General features: G+C 43.6%; 1 protein-coding gene across 7 annotated transcripts in view; it reads right to left on the reverse strand.

Moving 5' to 3' along the window:
* The window catches only part of CARS2 (cysteinyl-tRNA synthetase 2, mitochondrial), a 43720-nt gene extending 24926 nt beyond the window's left edge, over positions 1-18794 (reverse strand). For 5 of the 7 annotated variants that reach the window (XM_053969988.1, XM_053969984.1, XM_053969987.1 and 2 more), the window contains exons 1-6: positions 10536-10769; positions 9910-9960; positions 5644-5761; positions 2952-3023; positions 2269-2374; positions 1469-1552 (exon numbers count right to left, since the gene is read on the reverse strand). In XM_053969988.1, the coding sequence (XP_053825963.1) occupies positions 1469-1552; positions 2269-2374; positions 2952-3023; positions 5644-5761; positions 9910-9960; positions 10536-10762 (658 nt within the window). In that variant the 5' untranslated portion in view covers positions 10763-10769. Of the gene's footprint in view, positions 1-1468; positions 1553-2268; positions 2375-2951; positions 3024-5643; positions 5762-9909; positions 9962-10535; positions 10770-11191; positions 11274-12307; positions 12589-17815 lie in introns of those variants that run through there. The other 2 variants (XM_053969991.1, XM_053969990.1) reach the window with 2 other exon arrangements.
* Between the last annotated feature and the right edge of the window lie 131 nt (positions 18795-18925).

The following is an 18925-nucleotide window of genomic DNA, read 5'->3' on the forward strand; positions in this document are numbered from 1 at the left end:
AGAATGCACCTAGTTGCGACTACAGGGGAAGCAGGGTAAAACACATAATCAGTCACAGCTGAGGCTGGAAGGCACATCTGGGGACAGTCTAATCCAACCCCCTGCTCAGAGCAGGTGCAGCTACAGCAGGCTGCCCAGGATGGTGTCCAGTCAGGCTTTGATTATCACCAAGGATGGAGACTCTACAGCCTCTCTGAGCAACATGGTTTGTGTTAACCATCCTCAGGGTAAAAAGGATTTTTCTTAGCTTGAAATGAAATTTCCCATGTTCCAAGTTGTGATCAGTGCCTCTTGTCCCATCACCAAGCACCACAGAGAAAAGCATGGCTCCATCTGCTCTACTCCATCAGTATGAGTACATATGGGTAGGATTTCCCTGAGCCTTCTCTTCTCCAGGCTGAGTGGTCCAAGCTCTGTCTGCTTTTCCTCATACGAAAGATGCTCCATTACCTCCATCATTATTGTGGCCCTTTGCTGGCCTTTCTTCACTGCTGTTCTGGGGAGCCCAGCAGCAGACCTGCACTCCAGGCATGTCTCACCAGTGCTGAGCAGAGAAGGATCACCTCCACTGAGCTGCTGGCAATGCTCTTCCCTGTGCAGCCCAGGAGGCTGCTGGCTCTCTGCAGTCAGTAATTACCTCTAAATAACTGTTGACAAGACGCATGCCCTTGGTAAGCTGTAATGCTGAAACAACTCCAGAGCAGAGCTGTGAGAAGTTCTGGCTGCACCTGAGCATCAGCCTCCAAGGCATTTTCAGTAATTACAAACTGATTTTTTTTTTTAATTATGAAATACTGAACTTTAGTTTGCAAAAGAATGCAGGAGACCTGAATAAAATTCTCTGACACAGAGAGACCCGATCAGATCCTTACTACAGAGAGGTTCAGCAATTCTGCAAAGCAGGAACTGGAGCAAAATCCCCACAGCCCAGGGTATAGGCCCGCTTTAGCACAGCCTATGAAGAGATTCTCTTCATGATACTCACCCTCACACGAAGAGGCTGCTTAGCCCAGTGACAAGTAATAAAGGAAGCAATTCATCCAGTTAACTTCAGAGCAGTGCAACTGCCCCAAGAAGAACATGGTAGGTGAGGTTTCCTTGTGTTTTCCCTTGAGTACCTCACTGCTGCCTACTGCAACAGCAAGAACACCACCTCACTGTGAAGTTTCTATGTACCACTGCCAAGTATTTAATTAAAATGGCTTAAGAATCCTAATTGTTCTAAGGTACCAGAACAAAGGTATAGAAGGAAAGACAAAAGTAAGAAAAACCAAGTTTCCTCCTGCACTGGCAACAGTGAGTGCCTCAAAAAATAACTACGAAAGCACTGTAATCCTAATTAACCAGAAGTTAGCTATACCCAATGGGTTAGAAAACTGTTTCAGACTTTCGAATGAAAGTTTGCACATAGATGCAAAATGCATTCAAACAATGCATTAATGCAAAAAAGCTCGTGCCACGAACTTACCTGCTTCATCTTGGGTATCAGGGTTAATAGCAGTTAATACTCCATATCTTCTTCCCCAGGATTTAACATCAAAATAAACATTGCCTAATACAAAAGAAACGTTTAGTTGCATAGCAAAGATGGGGCACATTGATGAGAACTTGGTAACATTTCCCCAAAAGCAAAACAAAGTGCTCTTCCACTCCCATTTGAAATTCTGATTTAGAAATTCAGAAATACTGCAAAAGTAGTAGCAGATGTTTCCATGTTATCCAGCTTTTCAGTAACCTCTGTGCACATGCTCATTCTGCCCATAGCATAACTCTGAATTCTGGAGATCTCCCAGGTTCTTCCTTACCCATGCACAATCAGCAATCCCCTCCCCTACTGCAGCTCAAGCTACACCTAGTCCAGTTACAATGCACTTGAATCCTTCTACAATCACCAGCTCTGCTAAAAAAGAAATCCACACGTTTTGCTTTGCAGACACATCTTTTTCAGCACAAAGGAGATACACAGCTCCTCTTCAGAGGTTTCCCGCAGCTTTCTTTAAGAAACCAGGCCAAGATTTCCCCAAGGAGTTTAGACAGCAGTTTATTACAGTAAACAATTATATTAAATAATGAGCTACATTTAACTTAGAAATTGAGTAATAGCTGTTCTGCCCATTCATGTCATCACAAACAAGTCACTCACAACCCCATTAAGCAACAGAAGGGAAGCCTGGCGCAAGGTATCTCATCTGATTCCAAAACAAGATTACTAAGAGCAGTGACTTCCTATATATGTGCTGAACAAGGAGTTACCTTGCTCAGTCTTACCTTGTGAGGTTGCATAAGCTTGTCCACTGGAAATTATTGTTTCTATAAAGGAAATTATTTGAGGAATATTGTCAGTCACCCTCATATATACTGTAGGAGGAAGGACCTTAAAGAAAGAGTAATATCGCATTAACACACTGCCAATGAGTTCCTTCACTCTAAGAAACAAACTAAAAAGCTAAATTTTATCTTTTAAAAAAAAGTTGCAAGTACCATAAAAAAATTCATAAGCAGTATTTAATACACAAACAGAAAAATATTTGAGGGGTGGCAAAGAAAAACCCTGATTTTCCCAGTGACTCACTCTCTGCTTCTGACAGAGAGAGACAAGAAGCAAAGTCACCTGAAATCAGTGAAAGAAGATTTTGTGTTCCCTGTGCTTTCAATCAGGCTATTTCTGCATTATTGTAAATATGCAATATCTGTGAATCAAGGATCTACTGAATATGGGAAAATACTGTTCCGAAGTTTCATTTATTCATTCCAAAGCTCAGGATTGCTTCTCCCCACATTTCTTTACTCAAAAGGTGTGCAGTTATCATTCCAGAAGAATGAAAAAGTAAATCAGCACTCAGTTTCCAAGCAACAAATTTATTTTTACAGATCAAACCCTCGAAACCAGATTCTTTACCAAAATAATTGCTTAGAAATACTCTTAAATTTAGAATCTTGAGTATTTGTACCTTTAAGGCAGCCATATCTTGTTTAAAGTCTTCTTCATAAATACGAGCAAGAGCTACTGGCGATATATTAATCTAAAAAAAAGAGAAGCAGATTAGCAAATCATAAGTCAGAGTAATGACATAAAATATGGCAATCTTTTCTCAGACAGCTAATAGCTAATTGGAAGACTTAGAGAGCCCTCAAGGTAAAGAGTCAGAAAGGCTTATTAATCTAACATTGACAGGGAGGAGATGTAAGTTATAAATAACTTAGAAGTAGTATTTCATTTATGTGTCTCAATTTCCAAAATATTGATATAGCTCTTTTAAGAGAAAGCAACCAAAGACTAAAATAATAAACTCCTTCCCTCTCTATTATTTTCCTCTTGAGAGAGTCATTCATTTCTAGTGACAAAATATACTACCATACACAGGACATAAAAACCATTCAACTTACTGACAGGAAACACCAATACCACCTACGTGCCAGAAAGACAGATCAGAGACTTGCAGAATGAGACAAGATATTAATTTTCAATGATTAAGAAAAATAAGCTATTTCAGCAGATCATGGGTACTCATAGATCTCAATATTGAAAGCCAGTTCCACGCTTTGCCAAGTCTGGCGTTTCTGAAGCACCTTCTCTACATTTCTCATTCATGGGACACAAACAGGTTCCTCTTGCAGAGGGGATGAGAAAATGCAACCCAAAAGGAAAGGAACTTGCACATGGTAAGGTACGTGTTCTCAAATATTCAGAAGAGGCCAGGGATTGAAAGATGCATGACAGCTGCCCTAGCAAGCAACAGCATGGTATCTAAGTGTTTCAAATGCATGCTTTTACATCTTATCTGAGAATAAACTACTGGGGAGAAGACAACATAATGTCAGTCTCTCCATCTTGCAGGTAACTGAATCATTAATAACATAAATCCCATTTCATCACTTCCAGTTCATTACTGGAGCATCTTTGTGGGTTCTGATTTTGAGAGAATAGGTGGGTACCACTGTTTGTACAAAGTCCTGGCCAAAGCAGGGGTTCTGGTGAAGACAGTCCAGATGTTCATGAAGCAATGAAATGAAGACAGTGCTCAGCACCAAAAAACAAAGACATGCTTCTGCCTACAGACCAGTGACTGGATTCATCTCCCTAGACAGCTCAGCTACTTCTTTGATCAAGAAAGAAACAAAGGTGCCTACAGAAAGAAGATAGAGAATTTCCTCCCATCCAGACGGATGTTCAACACGCAAAGAGATTCATCTCTCTCTCAAAGGACCACTTTGCAGCACATTCATCTTAAACTAGCACCAGCTTTCAGGTTTTCCCCAGATGAACCCCACCAGGGGATGAAGAACAAGCTTAGGCATGTCGATTCTACCACTGTAATGTTTCAGATGCACAGGTTCCAACAACAAAAGTAGGCTACTGAGGTAAAGGCCTTGGCCATCCAAACAAAAGGATTGACCAAACATTTCAAAAAGTCACCAAAAAAAAGAAAAAAAAAAAAAAAAAGCCAAGAAAAGATGACTTCATAGAACCAAAGAATGCAGTAAAGCAACACATCTTTCAAGAACATGTCATTTCCCCCCTCCTCAAACACAAAAGGTCTAAGATGTTCTCACAATAAGGAAAAATTTTAAAATGCAAACATGGATTTAAAATGCCTGAATTTTGGAGGAGGGTTGTTTGTTTTGGAATTGTTTATTGCCTTAGAAAACAGCAAGTAAATGGACTAAGGGAACAGACATATTTCTACATGAGTGGTGTGCTAGTATTCATTCTATTGCAGGGGCCTGTATTTAACTGAGAAAGTAACTGTTTACTTAAAGATAAGTAAAAGGAACAGCTGTCAAATTCTCTGGCTCCAAGAAACTATCTTAAAGCTTGCAACTGCAATTCAATCCAACACATTCACTTATGATCCCAAAGACATGAGTTATAGATTCTACAATCAAAATAAACAAAAAGACTTAAAATGCAGAATAAAAACACAGAATACACTCTTAGTGCTTCAGTGCTCAAAAAGTGGTTTTAAAACCATTAAAAAAAATTGCAGAAATTATTCACCAAGCTCATCTTGAAAAAAAAGGTCTGATTAAAATTCAACTGAGAACCACTTACAACCTCAGTCTTATCAAGACTTACCCCTAGACACAATGTTAACTTTCCTGTGGGTGACAGCCTCAGCCAGGCCTGGTGAAGCTTTCCAAGGTGCTGACACTGCAGCTAGATGGTGCTCAGCACCTTCCAGAACTGCCCTCCGCCCCACGTGGCAGTGCTCTATGTGCTGCCCTTCATGATCACTGCACACAACACTTCTCCAGAACTCACTCAGAACCCTTCTGGCTGCTAAGTTTTGGGATAATTTCACTGTGCTGAGGATTCACACAGGGCTTTTGCTCCCTGCTAGACTCTCATGCAGGGGGAGAGGGCAGGAGAATCCCAGCTGTGGGTGCTGTAAGGTAGCTCCCTCTCTGCCTCCCCCATCACACAGCTGTACCCATTCACCCCCACACAGCTCTGGACACTCAGCCCTCCTCACTCCCAGACCTATTACAGCCACACTAGGGGACCAGAAATCTCAACATTTATTATCTACTAATTAAAACAAACATAACTCAACAAAAGAACCCCAAACCCAGGTTAATTTTCCTATATAAGCTGCTTAGAAAATACCAAAAGGTTAGTCAAAGACTGCAGCAAACACCTACCTCATTGGCTCTTTTTATTATCTTGTCATCTATGTCTGTGATCCCCATCACCATGATAACTTCAATTCCAAAAAACCTTGTCATTATCCTTCGAATTATATCAAATCTAACATAGGAGCTGGAAAAGAAAGAAACACAAGCTTTTGAACATGCAGTAGTAAGAATAAAGTTAAACAAAAATAACCACCGGGACAATCTAATTAATCCCAACACTTGCAATGAAAACATCTTCAGTGCATAAGGTGTTTTTCCAAAACCAGTTGCTACCTGCACAAAAGTCAAGCAAATTTCCCTTGAACTGGCCTACCCTCTTCTGGCATTAGTGACACATTACATCAGATTTTCTGAGTGTTTTCTTTTGTTGCATCTCTTTATTCAAAGGATATCACAAGCTACAGGAGCCAGGAGACTCTTTCAAAGCCAACAGGACAAAATAAGACACAGAGATCAGATATTCTTGAAATACATCCCTTGGGCTTAGTACACCCTAACAGGTTTCCAAAAATCATGCAGCAGAAGAACAGGGAGAAATAAAGTAGGATTCAAATTAATTTTTCTTAGGGTTGAGTAACAACACATACCAGCCACCAATAAGGTATTTCATTCATACACGACCACAGATCTTTTCTGATAGCAAAGAGTAGATGCTCTATAGCTTATTCTGTTTTATTTACACTTGAGAATAAAAGTTATTCTGAAAATTATTCAGGGCTTTTGCCACAAAGCACAGTATTTAATGCTGATAGATTGATGATATACAAGCTGTATAGGGCTGTTGCAGCTCCTTCTGCTCACAGACTCTCCATTTGTAATTCTCAAAACACACTTTGACTGAGTTAAACCAAATTACTAGGTGGCATACTAGAAGGTGACTAAAAACTCTGTGTCTGTCCTGCAAGATGATGAGAATCCTCAGGCTTTCTGGGCTCTGTTTTCCCCAGGGCCAGCAAGGAGGTTCACAGACCTACAGGTTCCTATTTCACCCACAGCATCAAACAAACTGCAACTCCCATGGCCATCAGAACAAAGAAGTGTAAGCAACTACAGAAATGGAATTCCACCCTTCACTGCAGGTGCCAGGTAGCACTAAGGTACTGATTTATGGATGCATAATATCTTGATGAAGAAAAATACTTTTAGCTGTTGTTTGTGCCATGCCCATGCTGAAAAAAGACTTTCTGAAAGCCTTGCTGCCAGGGAGATAGTTTTTAATGAATAGCAGCTCACTGGGAGTAAGGTTGATCTAATGTGGTGACACGATTCCATAAGAATATTAAATTGGCCTTTGGATCCTGTTCAGAGGAACAACGCCAGCATCAAAAGCTTGATATTAGATTTAACAGCCCTGCAGTCACTGTTCCCAGAGCAGGCACAAATTTCACACTGTTCCCTCTCCTCTCATCTTCCAACTGAATTAATGGAAGAAACTCTGCAAGAACAAGAGCAGATTTCCTGATACCACAGGGACTTTACCACTTCAGGACTGACAAAAAAACCCAGCCAAAACAGACAGTCAAGATCAGGGGGTGGCAGAGCACGTGCAAGAGAAATCTCTCATGGTTAGTTTTACTCTTACTTCAAAGCATTCAGCCAGGAACCTGGAGGCCAACCAGGCTGCAGGTCAAACCAGTACAATCAAGTCAGACCCAGAACTGGGTAAAAAAAATTGTAATATTTGCCTGTCTTACTTTTTCCTCTATACAGAATGGGTGTTGAATGTCATATGGAGGCAGACAGAGCATCTGTTTTTAAGATTGGAAGCACAACATACTAGAGAATGTTAAATTTTTTAGAGGAACAAGAACTCCTTGTGGAATGGAAAGAGGACAGGAGAAAAATAATGCCATTATTTCCAAATTCTCCTCAAGGATCTCAAATTCATTTCCATTACTCATTTCTGCTTTATTACCTGCTCCATTTGTTGTGTTTGACACGAGTCAAATGTAAGACAGAGGGGAAAAAAAGGAATTCTAGTGAGAAGAGAACATGTGGCAGGAGTACAACAAAATGATAGTATTTAACAGGAGTAGCAGAGTAGCAACAGCCACCACTCCATTTGACTTTATGCTATTTCCCAGTGCCTCTCCTGGCCCCCAACAGCAGCATACATTTCAGCTGTTCTATGGTTGGACCTAGGTACTGGGGAAAAAAAGATACAATTTTTAAAATAAATAAATAGATAGAACCAGGAGCGCTCCACCATCCTGAATAAATCAGCTGAGCAACAGGATGTCAACACTGACATGTGTAAGACCAGAGATACTGGAAAGGAACAGCCAACTCCTCCCATGCCAGAGGGTTTAACTGATGAGGAAAGACAGCAAAAGGTCTTCAGTGCAGACACCTTGTCAGGCAACAGGAACAACACGTGAAGGTGCTTAAAGAGCTGCTAAAAGAGAGAATTATACCTGGTGTATCTGCATGATACAATATTCAGCGCTAACCATTCTTTCTTAAATTAGCATGTGAAGAGGTCAGACCCGGGTGACACAGATGTACAGCAAACCTCCACAGTGGGAAAGCTTGAAATTGCTAGTTTAGACATGGGTAAGAAAAGATGGGTAAAAAAACAGGCAAGTGTAAGCAAGGCCTTTCTACTCCCTCTTGTAATCAAGAAAGTCTGAGGGCAAGAGAACCACTGAAAAAAACAGACATTTAAAACCCACAAAGAACTGCAAGACCAAAGGGTGAAATTCTCCACCTCTATAAAACATTGTGGTCTAGATCAACCATACCCCTTAGGATAGAATTATCTCTACAATTCCCTTCCCTATTACACCATGTCAGGGAAGACAGGCCCTACCGCACTAGAGAATCTCAACTGAGGGATAAAGACAAGAAATTTATAACCATCTATTTTACACAGTTACTTTCAAATGATGATTTTAAATCATAATTATTTCAAGGTAAACTGTAATGGACCCTGTATCACAAAGAGCTGTAGATTTAAATACACAAATTACTATGACTTTCAAACAAAAATGTTCCCCTGAAAATACTAAGTACAAACAACAAGTCCAAGATATCATGTTCTTGATTTTTAGGTCACCAGTAAAAAGCTAGGTCAGTTTTCTGCTGAGACTTTACAAAAGCAAGGAGGAAAAAGACACCACAACATATACACAACAGTACAGTAGCATTAACATTAGCACTGACAACAGTACTTTCACATAACTGGTATTTTAATTCTTCCTTTTTACAGAACAAAGTAGCAGTTGTGCAGTTACTGTGATGGCTCAGTTCAACATGAGCAAGATTCAACACAAGTTTCTGAATGAAGCTGAGACAGGATGAGAAGCTGTGAAATCCCTTACATTGAACAGGAATTATTCAGTTACTGAAATGCACAATATCTGATCTTCATACAGATGGCAATTATCTGATAAACCCCTGCTCTTCCAAAGAGCCCTACACAACTTGCTCTTTAAGAACACAGAGACAGAACCTTAAGAGCAGCTTGAGCTGCTGCAACCCCCCTCAGTTTCACAGGAATAGCACACACCCTGCAAGCCTACTCAGCAGGTGTGTTGTTTTGAAACAAGTGCCAGCAACCTCTTCTGGTGTATTTAAAGTACTTTTTCAAAGTACTTTAATGAAGCCAACTTATTGTTCTAACAGTCCTAATGAACTACAGAGAAAAATCTATGATGATCTGGATTAATTTTTTGTTTTTAAACATAGTAAGCCACTGCAGTGTCACTCTGCAAAAAGGCCTTTAAGCTACCTGGACTTTCTGAGATTTAAGATGTGATGTGTTCATCTATGAACCTTGAAAGTACCTTTCTATTATCCAACCCTGCATGGCTTTTCCTTGGTGCCAACACAGTGTCCCAGCTAAACCCGAGGTGAAACTATCTTTTCACAGAGCTGAAAGGCTCTGCTCCAGGATCACAACTCCTCCATATGAGAGGTCACATTATGCTGATATGATTTGTAACAACTCACCCTACCCAAACAAACTGCACACATTCCTAATCCTTCTCCCCATGACACAGACACACACCGTCTCTGCCTCTGCCAGGCAGCAGAACCAACAGCCCCTTTACGGACTACCCCAGCCCAAGAGATAAAAGTACATAACAGACTTTTGCTCTTTGCACAGCACAGGAGGTGAAGGGCTGGGCCTTGTGTCACCAGTCACAGCTCTGTCACCAGGACACACACTGCAGCTGCATGTATCTGCCTGGATCCCCCAGCACCACTGGTGTGGGGGTGTCCAGCACTGTGTATCTGCCTGGATGGCCCACGCTGCAATCCACGACTCACCAGGCGTGCCCAAGGTGTGCGTGGTCATACACCGTCGGCCCACAGCTGTACCTGCAGAGAGGGGAGGCAGACAGAATCACAGAATTGTTAGGGTTGGAAGATCATCCAGTCCAAACCCCTGTCAAACCAGGGTCACCTACAGCAGGTGCCAAAGGAATGTGTGCAGGTAAGGTTTTGAATTTCTGCAGAGAGGGACTCTCCATGAGCCACCCGGACAGCCTGTCCCAATACTCTGCCACCCTCAACATAAAGAAGTTCTTTCCCATGTTGAGGTCAAACTTCTTGTGTTTTAGTTTATGGCCACTCCTACCACTAGGCAATGCCAAAAGGGGCCTAGCACCATCCTCCTGACACCCACCTTCGAGATACTTATATGTATTAATGAGATCCCCTCTCAGTCTTCTCTCTTCTAGACTAAACGGGCCCAGCTCCTACAGTCTCTCCTCCCAAGAGAGATGCTCCGATCCCCTAGTCACCTTTGTGACCCTTCTCTAGACCTCTTCCAGTAGCTCCATGTCTTTCGTGTACTGGAGCCCAGAACTGGACACAGGAGCTGTTTCCGGACACAAAGCGCTCCTGTCACCCCCGCCACCCCCACGCCCGCCCGCCGCGCCGCAAGGCGCTACCAGGTCGCCACTCCTTCCGTGGCCAGCACGAGCGGCTCCTTGCTCTGGCTCCGGCTGTTGTAAGCCACGATCCCGCTGTCGTGCCCCGCCGGAGGCGCCCACTGCCGCCGCCGCGCCGCGCCCGAGCACCGCCGTGCCCCCGCCTGCCCCCGGCCGGCACTGGGACCGGGACCGCGACCGAGACCGAGCCCGCCCCGCCGGGCCGCCGCCGCCGCCCCGCGCAGCATGGCCGGCACGTTTCGCGGCCGCGGGCGGGAGCGGGCACAACCCGCCGCGACAGCCGCGCCGCCTGTGCGCGACCCACAGGAGAGCGGGGCCGCCGCGGCCGGGGCGCAGGAAGGGGCCGGGCCTGCGGGCGGGGCCGGGCCTGCGGGCGGGGCCGGGCCGGGCGCTCCCGCCTCCCGCCGGGCCCGCGCCGCGGCCGCTCCGCCCCGGCCGCTCCCGGCGCGTTCTGCGGTGCTGTACGGTGCTGTGCTGTGCGGTGCTGTGCTGAGCCTGCGGTGCGGGGCTTGGGCCGGCCGGGTGCCGGTGGCGCGGCGCCTACCTAGCCTTGTGCTTCGGTATAACCCCAGCGCGGCTTCTTCTTAGCGAGGTTTCTAAGGGACATGTTTGTAGGAAATGTGTGACTGATTCAGCATAATGGTCTCCACTGTGTCAAGTCAATTCGGTCACTTTAGGGAGTGAATCTATTTTTGCATTGCCTTTCAGGTCAGAGAACGGCTGGCAGCATGTTAGCTCCTGAAAATAAAACATGGTATGACATTCCCAAACTGGACTTAATAAACCAGAGTCTCAGAAAACACTTAATGCACCCCTCTGACTCCCACATACTTGTATAAAGTGTTACCTGACCTAGACATTTTCAAAAATGACAGCAAGTGCTGCCGTGTACTTGGTGAGGTACCCTGGCCTTTAGCCCAGCTGACTATCAAGGTCTGCTTCCTCATTGGGGATTTTTTTTTTTTCTTTTCTTTCTTTCAGAGCATATCGAGGAAATGGAGCTTAACTGGCTGCAGTATTTTGAACCACTTGGGAAACTATAAGCTACTCAACTAGAATGAATAACAGTGTAATGGAACAGACATAAGGGTACCAAAAGTATTTTTAAACAAGTACCATGTTTCCAAAAGTGACTATGAGCAGGTACCAAGGAAACAAGTGAGAATTCTACAAGCTTATTATCACAAAGATGATCAGAGGGATGGAACAGGTATCCTATGAAGACAGGCTGAGAGAGTTGCGGTTGTTTAACCTGGAGAAGGCTCCAGGGAGACCTTACAACACTTTCCAGTACCTAAAGAGGACTTACAAAAAAAGGGAGAGAACGACTTTTTACATGTACAGATAGTGATAGGACAAGGGGGGAACGGTTTTGAACTCAGATTTAGGTAGATCTTAGGAAGAAATTCTTTACTCATAGGGTAGGGAGGTTTTGGAACAGGTTGCTCAGAGAAGCTGTGGATGCCTGATCCCTGGAAGAGTTCAAGGCCAGGTTGGATGGGGCTCTGAGCAACCTGGTCTAAGTGAAAGGTGTCTCTGCTTATGACAGAGGGGTTGAAACTGGATCATCCTTAAGGTCCCTTGCAACCCAAGCCTTTCTATGATTCTGTGAATATTTCCCCAGATATTTTTCCAGCTTCCAACCAGATGGCATCTTCAGCTGAATATCTTGTGATTTTTTTTTTTTGCCTCACCCCCCCCCCCCCCCAAGTTTTTGTACCCATCCTCATAGATTGCTGTACCATTAATTTCCCCATTCTCTGTGAACCCACATCAATCCCAGGCTTTGCCAAGGAGTACTGCAGGTCTAGTGCCATCTTTAGGAAGCACCCTCTTGGCATGTGTTGAACTCAAGGCCTGTGAACTCCAGTTGTGGCCACCCTTGCTCTTGTACAAGGGGAGTGAGTGAATTGCCAGTGCCAGCAGCACATTGTCTGTCCTGCTCCTGACTGTCTTCCACACAATCCTCTAAACAGGCTGTTCAGGACAGAGCCTTTTCAGGTCTCTCAGACCACTGTGTTACCTGCTAGGGCACCTTGCTGGCTTTTGGGAGGAAGGTAATACTGAATGTTCACAGCTTTTCTGGACTGGGTGTTGCAGGTTGCCTGTGGTGAGCTGCCTCACAGAAGTGTTTGTATTGTTTCCTCTTCTATCTGCCAGGAATGACTTTAATAGATTTTTCTCATAAGTAATAAGATCACTTAAAATTATTGCTTTTACATAATACTTGATGTGTCTACACCTTACTCAATTTTAGATCATATCAGATATAAAGCCCTACCAGTGGCAAATGTTTCCTTTTCCTTTTAATAGGTACTTTCCATAGAATTTGTCATTTAACAATCTGAACTTTTTGATCAAATAACAAACCTATTTTATGGGCTTGTTAATTTAAGACTACCTAGGATGAAATTCAGGATTCACAATAACCTTTGTAAATGTTTGCTTTGTATGTTTCTCAGGAAGCTTCACAAGCCAATTATTTCAGCTTCCATAATGAGCTGGTTTTGATGTCTTGCTGTTCAACACACATCTAGTTAAGGGTTGTCATTAACTCTGTTGTCTTCTTTGTTCTGTATGGTTCCAAGTACTTTTACGGAGTTCAAATCAATACTAAGTAACAATGGATGTTTTTTAGGCTTAATTCCAGGTTTAGCTATCATGGATGAAACTGCCAACAGATCAGAAGAATGCAAGAGCCTTTCCTTTCCCATTGGTTTCAGAAGGCTTAGTGTCTGTGCTAGCCAGACTGGCTTTTAGCATTTAGTTCCAAAACCTCTGTGTCCTGCTGTAAAATGTTATTTTCTGATGGTGGGAAAAGCCACAATTATTAAATGCCTGAAATAAATAGCTTACATCATTCATGCTTGAGATTTAATGCCATAGAATACATCCAGTGGAATTGTGGAAAGCGTTCCTCAAACACAGAAGTACAAAAAGAACCTAATTTCAAATAAAAGCAAAACTAATCCTGGTGGATAAAAACCAAAACATTCACGTTAAAAATACCAGCATTCTCAGAATCAATTTGTCTGTGGCTGTAAGCAAACCTCCACTTTATGCCACCTATGTACCCTTACTCCTGCTCTGGGACATGTGCAAGGACACAACAGTCATCTACCAGAAAGACAGAATAGCAGAAAAATATTTTATGCCATCAGGAGACCTTTGCTTCCACCTGGAGTAGAAGATGCCTTTGGAGGTTGTGAGTAGTTGGAGCCAAGGTACACATGATCAGTGCCAGGCCTGGGCCTGCTGTACTCCTGTTACTTCAGTACTTGCTGAATAGGCAGGAGGAAATGTGATCTGCAGAGCAGTACAGCTCTTAGTCACAATCCCACTGCAGCATGTCTGAGCTTCAGGTAAACTGTTGTTTCAAGAGGACACACATGGATTTAATATTGTCAGGTCATGTTCTCATGTTTTTCTTAGGAGTCATCAAGGCTAAAACTTCCTTTAAATCAAAAACTGAAACTCAGAGGTAAAGGGGTGACTCCTGAACACCTTAGAAGAGATCTCTATGTTTTCTGTTCCTTTATCTGTGTGTGTAAGAAGGCAATATGTACGTTTCTCCTCCATCCTTGATCAAGAAGGAAGTCTGTTAGAAGCACAGCTGTGTGTGCTGTCCACCAGCAGTGCTGGAAACATTTCTGTGGTGAGCAGGGAGGATCTCTGGGGATTTTGGCTCACCTGGCTTCTATATTTTCCAGCTTCCAGTCCCAGGAATACCCATAACATTTGGCCCCAGAGGTAAGATCCCAGAGCATGTTTTGTATTATACATGAATAAAGCTAAAAAAACAGTTTTCCATTTCCATGTAGCATTAGGAGACACATGCTTTGTAATTTTTTAGTTTTCCCTCATTACTAAAGGTGCTGTATTTTTTCTTCTAAAAAATTCATCCACACCAATTTAGAATTGTTGACAGAGGAAAAAGGTTGCATTTGCTGTGTTAAGCAAGAGCATGTTTCCAGTATCTATGGCCCTTCTCATCAAGTTCTAGTTCAGAAACCTGCAAGGAAGCTGAACAATTACAAACCAGAAGCAAAGATGAGCTAAATTCACTGCAGTGGACTGAACTTCTGTTGGTGCTCTGTAGTAATCTGTAATTACAGACACATTTTGACTTAACTTTTATAGTCTTTTTATTTTTACAAAGTCTAGGTGCTTATTGGTTTGTTTCAGAATCTTGTTTGATTTTTAAAAGGAGACTGAAAATTGCCTCAATCTTACTACAAATGCTTGGCTCAGAAATATTGTAAATGTTGAGTGGCCATTCCACAAAATATTTGCAAGGTGAAGAGTATGTTTTATAAGAGAGAAATCATCTTGAGAAACCTATTTGAAAAGAGTCATTCTGGGGACAGGGAGTAACACTGCAAGAGAAAACGTGGTGGTGGTGGGCATATATAACCAATTAAACTTTCTTGCTCTTACCAGAAGTCTATTAGCTTTTAGCACAACCTACTACTGTTCAGAAAACCTACCCACCAACTGCTCTGACATACACTGCTTGTTCTTCATCGGGAGTGTTTAGGTCCTGCACCACAGCTGACAGAAACAAGTCTGAGGGTTGGTATGAATTCAGTCAGTGGTTTCCAACTGCTGAGGTATATCTCTTGAATTCACTAAAGGAAATGTGAAGCCCACGGAATATGTTGCCCTTGATCTGTGTTCATTCCATTGACATTGGGACAACTCAGATGTATTTGCCTCGGACTTCTACTGCAATGCACATTTACTTGTTCCAGTCAAAATTTTGTGCTCACCTTTAATGTCAGTGTAATACTGTTTAAGCTCACTATGCTTTGGGAGTGCACCAGTGCAGCAGGTGCAAGTAAAAGAAGGCAGTAGCCAGGAAACAGGTGTGAGAAGAGGCAGTGAGTGCAACTGCCCTGGGGCAAGCAGAAGAGATGTGAAATACCTGATAGAAAAGGGGAGAAGTTTAGAATGGCAGGCCAATGTTAGGTAGGCATTTGGAAAGTTCATGAAGTTCTTGAGCCCTTACTGGGAAGCAGCAAAATGACAAACACAACTAGGTTTGTTTTCCAGATTTTAGAACCTATTCATCCAACATTATTTGGTGACATGAACAGGTATTTCTGGCCTAAATATCTGTAAACAGTATATACTATCCAGGGTACAGACAATGCATATTGCATGAGAGGGTGAGCCATGACTCTGATGGTCTTCGTACTTGCAAACCTCAGCCCTGCTCATCTTGCATGTTAATTGTTTGCACTTTTATTTCAAAACTTAAACCACAAGCAAAACGAACAGACTTGTAAAATTCTATTACCATCATCCACGTAAGCATGAATTTAGTCTCATAAAGAATAAAAAGACAAACAAGCAAGGAAAAACCCTCCAAGCATATGTAACTATAGAAGAGGGATTAAGCTATTAAATGGTGCAGAAACAGCAATTCATTAGGAGGAATAAACCCATCTGATTCGTCTGTACTATAAAGTATAATGACAAATGATCAGAAGACACTATCTTTTCTAATTAACAGAGACACAGCTGTAATGATTACAAAGTATTTCATATAGCAATATTCAGCTAAGGCAGAGAAGGAGAAAGCATGCAGCCAGAATTCCTCATATCAGCTACACAGTATGTGCATTTGTGGAACGTTTGGAGGTTTGGGATTTTATGTTCCTCATATTAAGTATTTTGAACTTTGTGCTGATTAGCTGGGATAACCATAATGAGTGGAACAACTATAATTACTAAAACACTTCTATTATATGAAGTATATTTTGTATATACACACATAGTATATATATGACACAATTATTGTTCAAGTTGTTGATCCGGTTGTAAGTTCCCATGATTCCAATTGATGTGAGTTTAGATCTGTAGTAAGGCAACAGCTTCAAGAAACTTCTGAAAATCTCAGATATTCGGGGTTCTAAATAGGAAATATTTCTTATAAACAGAGCAATGGGGCTTGGGAGCCAAAGGAGAAGAGATACATACTTTTATCCTCTAGTCAAATACAGGAAATAGGAAGAAAATGAAGCCCTAGAGTCTCTTCCTTCTTTGACACATGACATTCACTTCTACTTTTGATTTTTTCTCCAGGGTTAGAAATGGGCCCCTAATATGAAAAAAACATCTGAAACTCTATTCAAAATCTCCCATCTCTCACCTACTGTAGGTCAGAGGCAAGAGGCCAAAATAAGAAGAAAGCAGAGGAGAAGGAGAAAAAGCAGAGATGGGCAGTGGGCATCAGCTCCGTACCTTCTAAAACTTTCCACTCTAGAGTTGTACTCATACACCTGATTTTATCCTTCCCTCCCCTCCAACCCAGCTTCCTAAAACAATGGCTGACCTGCTGCTGAACTTAGAGGGGGGTGCAGAGAATTGATATTTCTGGGTACAGGTATGTATTTCATTACAGCACTATACAAAGCACTGAGCATCATCTTTAAGAGCTGCAAAAGAAGACCTTCATAGAGGATACCAAATGCATTTTCAAGGGAGCTCAGTCCCTTCCTGTCCCAAGGACTTGTGCAAAGTCCCATGATGGTTTTCTCTGTCACTCTTCTAGTAACATATGAGAAGCTAACAGAGGAGGATCTAGTAGACAGCACTTTTAAGAACCAAATGATAACAAGTTCTCTAAACTCAGCACATCTGAACTATCAATACTTTTGTTGAAAGATAGTATTGCTGCAACTTAGCAGGCTACTATTACACTTTAGCATTTCCCTTCCTAATTTTTCTTTTACTAAGAGGGGGGACAAAAGTTCCTGTTTAGTAAATTAGCAAGTACTTTTACAAAATAATTTCTTGTTCATATATGTAATTACTTGTGTGTGTCTAGAATAATGATTACCTTTTTTGCAAGAATGACTCTTTCGGACTCATCTGTATTCTTTTCAGATGTCTTGCCTCTACTGAGTCATAATTATTGGCTTGGATTCTTACACTACCCAGGGGACTGTTAACTACCTTTAATTGCTGACAGTGGCTCACCTTCTTGAAGGCAAGAGGGCTTTAACTACCAGATAGGTGTCAACAATCTAGAATTGGAATAGGAATACCTATTCCCAGGCCAGTGCAGCCATTAGACAACTCCCTCTCCATGCCACAGTAAACCAAAGCACACAGGTCTAGAAACACTGGCTTGGAGCACTGCCTAGATGCCATGGTGCTTCTAAGTTAAAAACCTGAGATCTTGTGTATGTGAGGTTTACTTCAGCAACTCATTTTTTTTTACAGCAACTCCTGGAAATAGAAAATGAGACGAAGAAAATAGCGGGAGAACTTACAGGGATCTGCAGAAAACAAGGAAGTGCCCTCTGACATCTGCCCAAAACAGCAGGTCGGTATCAGTTCAAAAAGTTTGGTCTGTGGTGTTGTCTCCACTCCTCAAAAGCTATGGGTGCATGTCTCCCACTGGAGGGTGGGAGGGAGGATACTGGAAGTATTGCTAAACAACTGCCTGTTCTTCCCTGAAAACCCCAGTTCTGGGCGTTCACACACCAAGCTGATGGCAGCAGCAGAACCATTTAACAGGGGCTGAGACGCTGAGGTGCCCAGCCAGGCCGCCGCTCCTGCAGCGAGCACAGCGTCAGGGCCTCACTGAGCAGCGACTGCACCAGCGAGTCTGGGCGCTCAGAAGTGATGACTCAGTCTCCCCTAAATTAGGGGATTGCCAGTGACGTCTCCTAAAAAAAAATACAAGAGGCAGAAAGCGCACGTTGTTTTGCTTCAGCAGAGCTGGGGTAGGTCTTTCCAGCCCCGCCCTCCCCGCTCCTCGATCCTGGCAGAGCCGGGTGCCTGCAGGCACCGGGACATGGCAGCGACTCCAGGACACAAAGGCAACGTTGACCGACAGCGGGGTTCATCGGCACGACTGCCCGGTCACTGTGGCGGGGAGAACGCGGGGAGAACGCGGGCAGCACAGGGCTGTACCCGGGCGCCCCTTCTGCTCCTCCTCGCCGGTAGTGAGCCCTTTCCGCCGGCAACCATGCGGGGCGGGGGCGTTCCGCCGCCGGCCTCCTCTACAACGCGGCCCCCGGCGGCGTTTCCCGGTGACCCTTCCCTCGCCACTGCGCGGGATAAAGGAGCCGCAGCAACCTCGCCCGGCCGGCCACCCTCCGTCCTTCCCTTTTCCTCCCCTCCCGCCTTCCAGCCAGCCCTGCCTCGCGCATGCGCAACCGCCCGGGGACCGCTGGGGAACGTAGTCGCGCTGCGTCCCTAACGGCTCCATTTTCTCCCCGTCGCCAGAGGAATCGCGCGTGCGCAGGCCCGCCCCCTCCCGTCGGGCGTTACCGCCCCCTCTGCCGCGGCGCGCGGTATCCCGGGCAGCGGTGTCACAGCGGGGATTGGCCGAGGGAGCCGCGGGGCGGGACGCGAGGGGCGCGCTGATTGGCTGG

Source organism: Vidua macroura, chromosome 2 (assembly GCF_024509145.1).
Source record: "Vidua macroura isolate BioBank_ID:100142 chromosome 2, ASM2450914v1, whole genome shotgun sequence".
In the NCBI taxonomy this organism is placed as follows: Eukaryota; Metazoa; Chordata; class Aves; order Passeriformes; family Viduidae; genus Vidua; species Vidua macroura.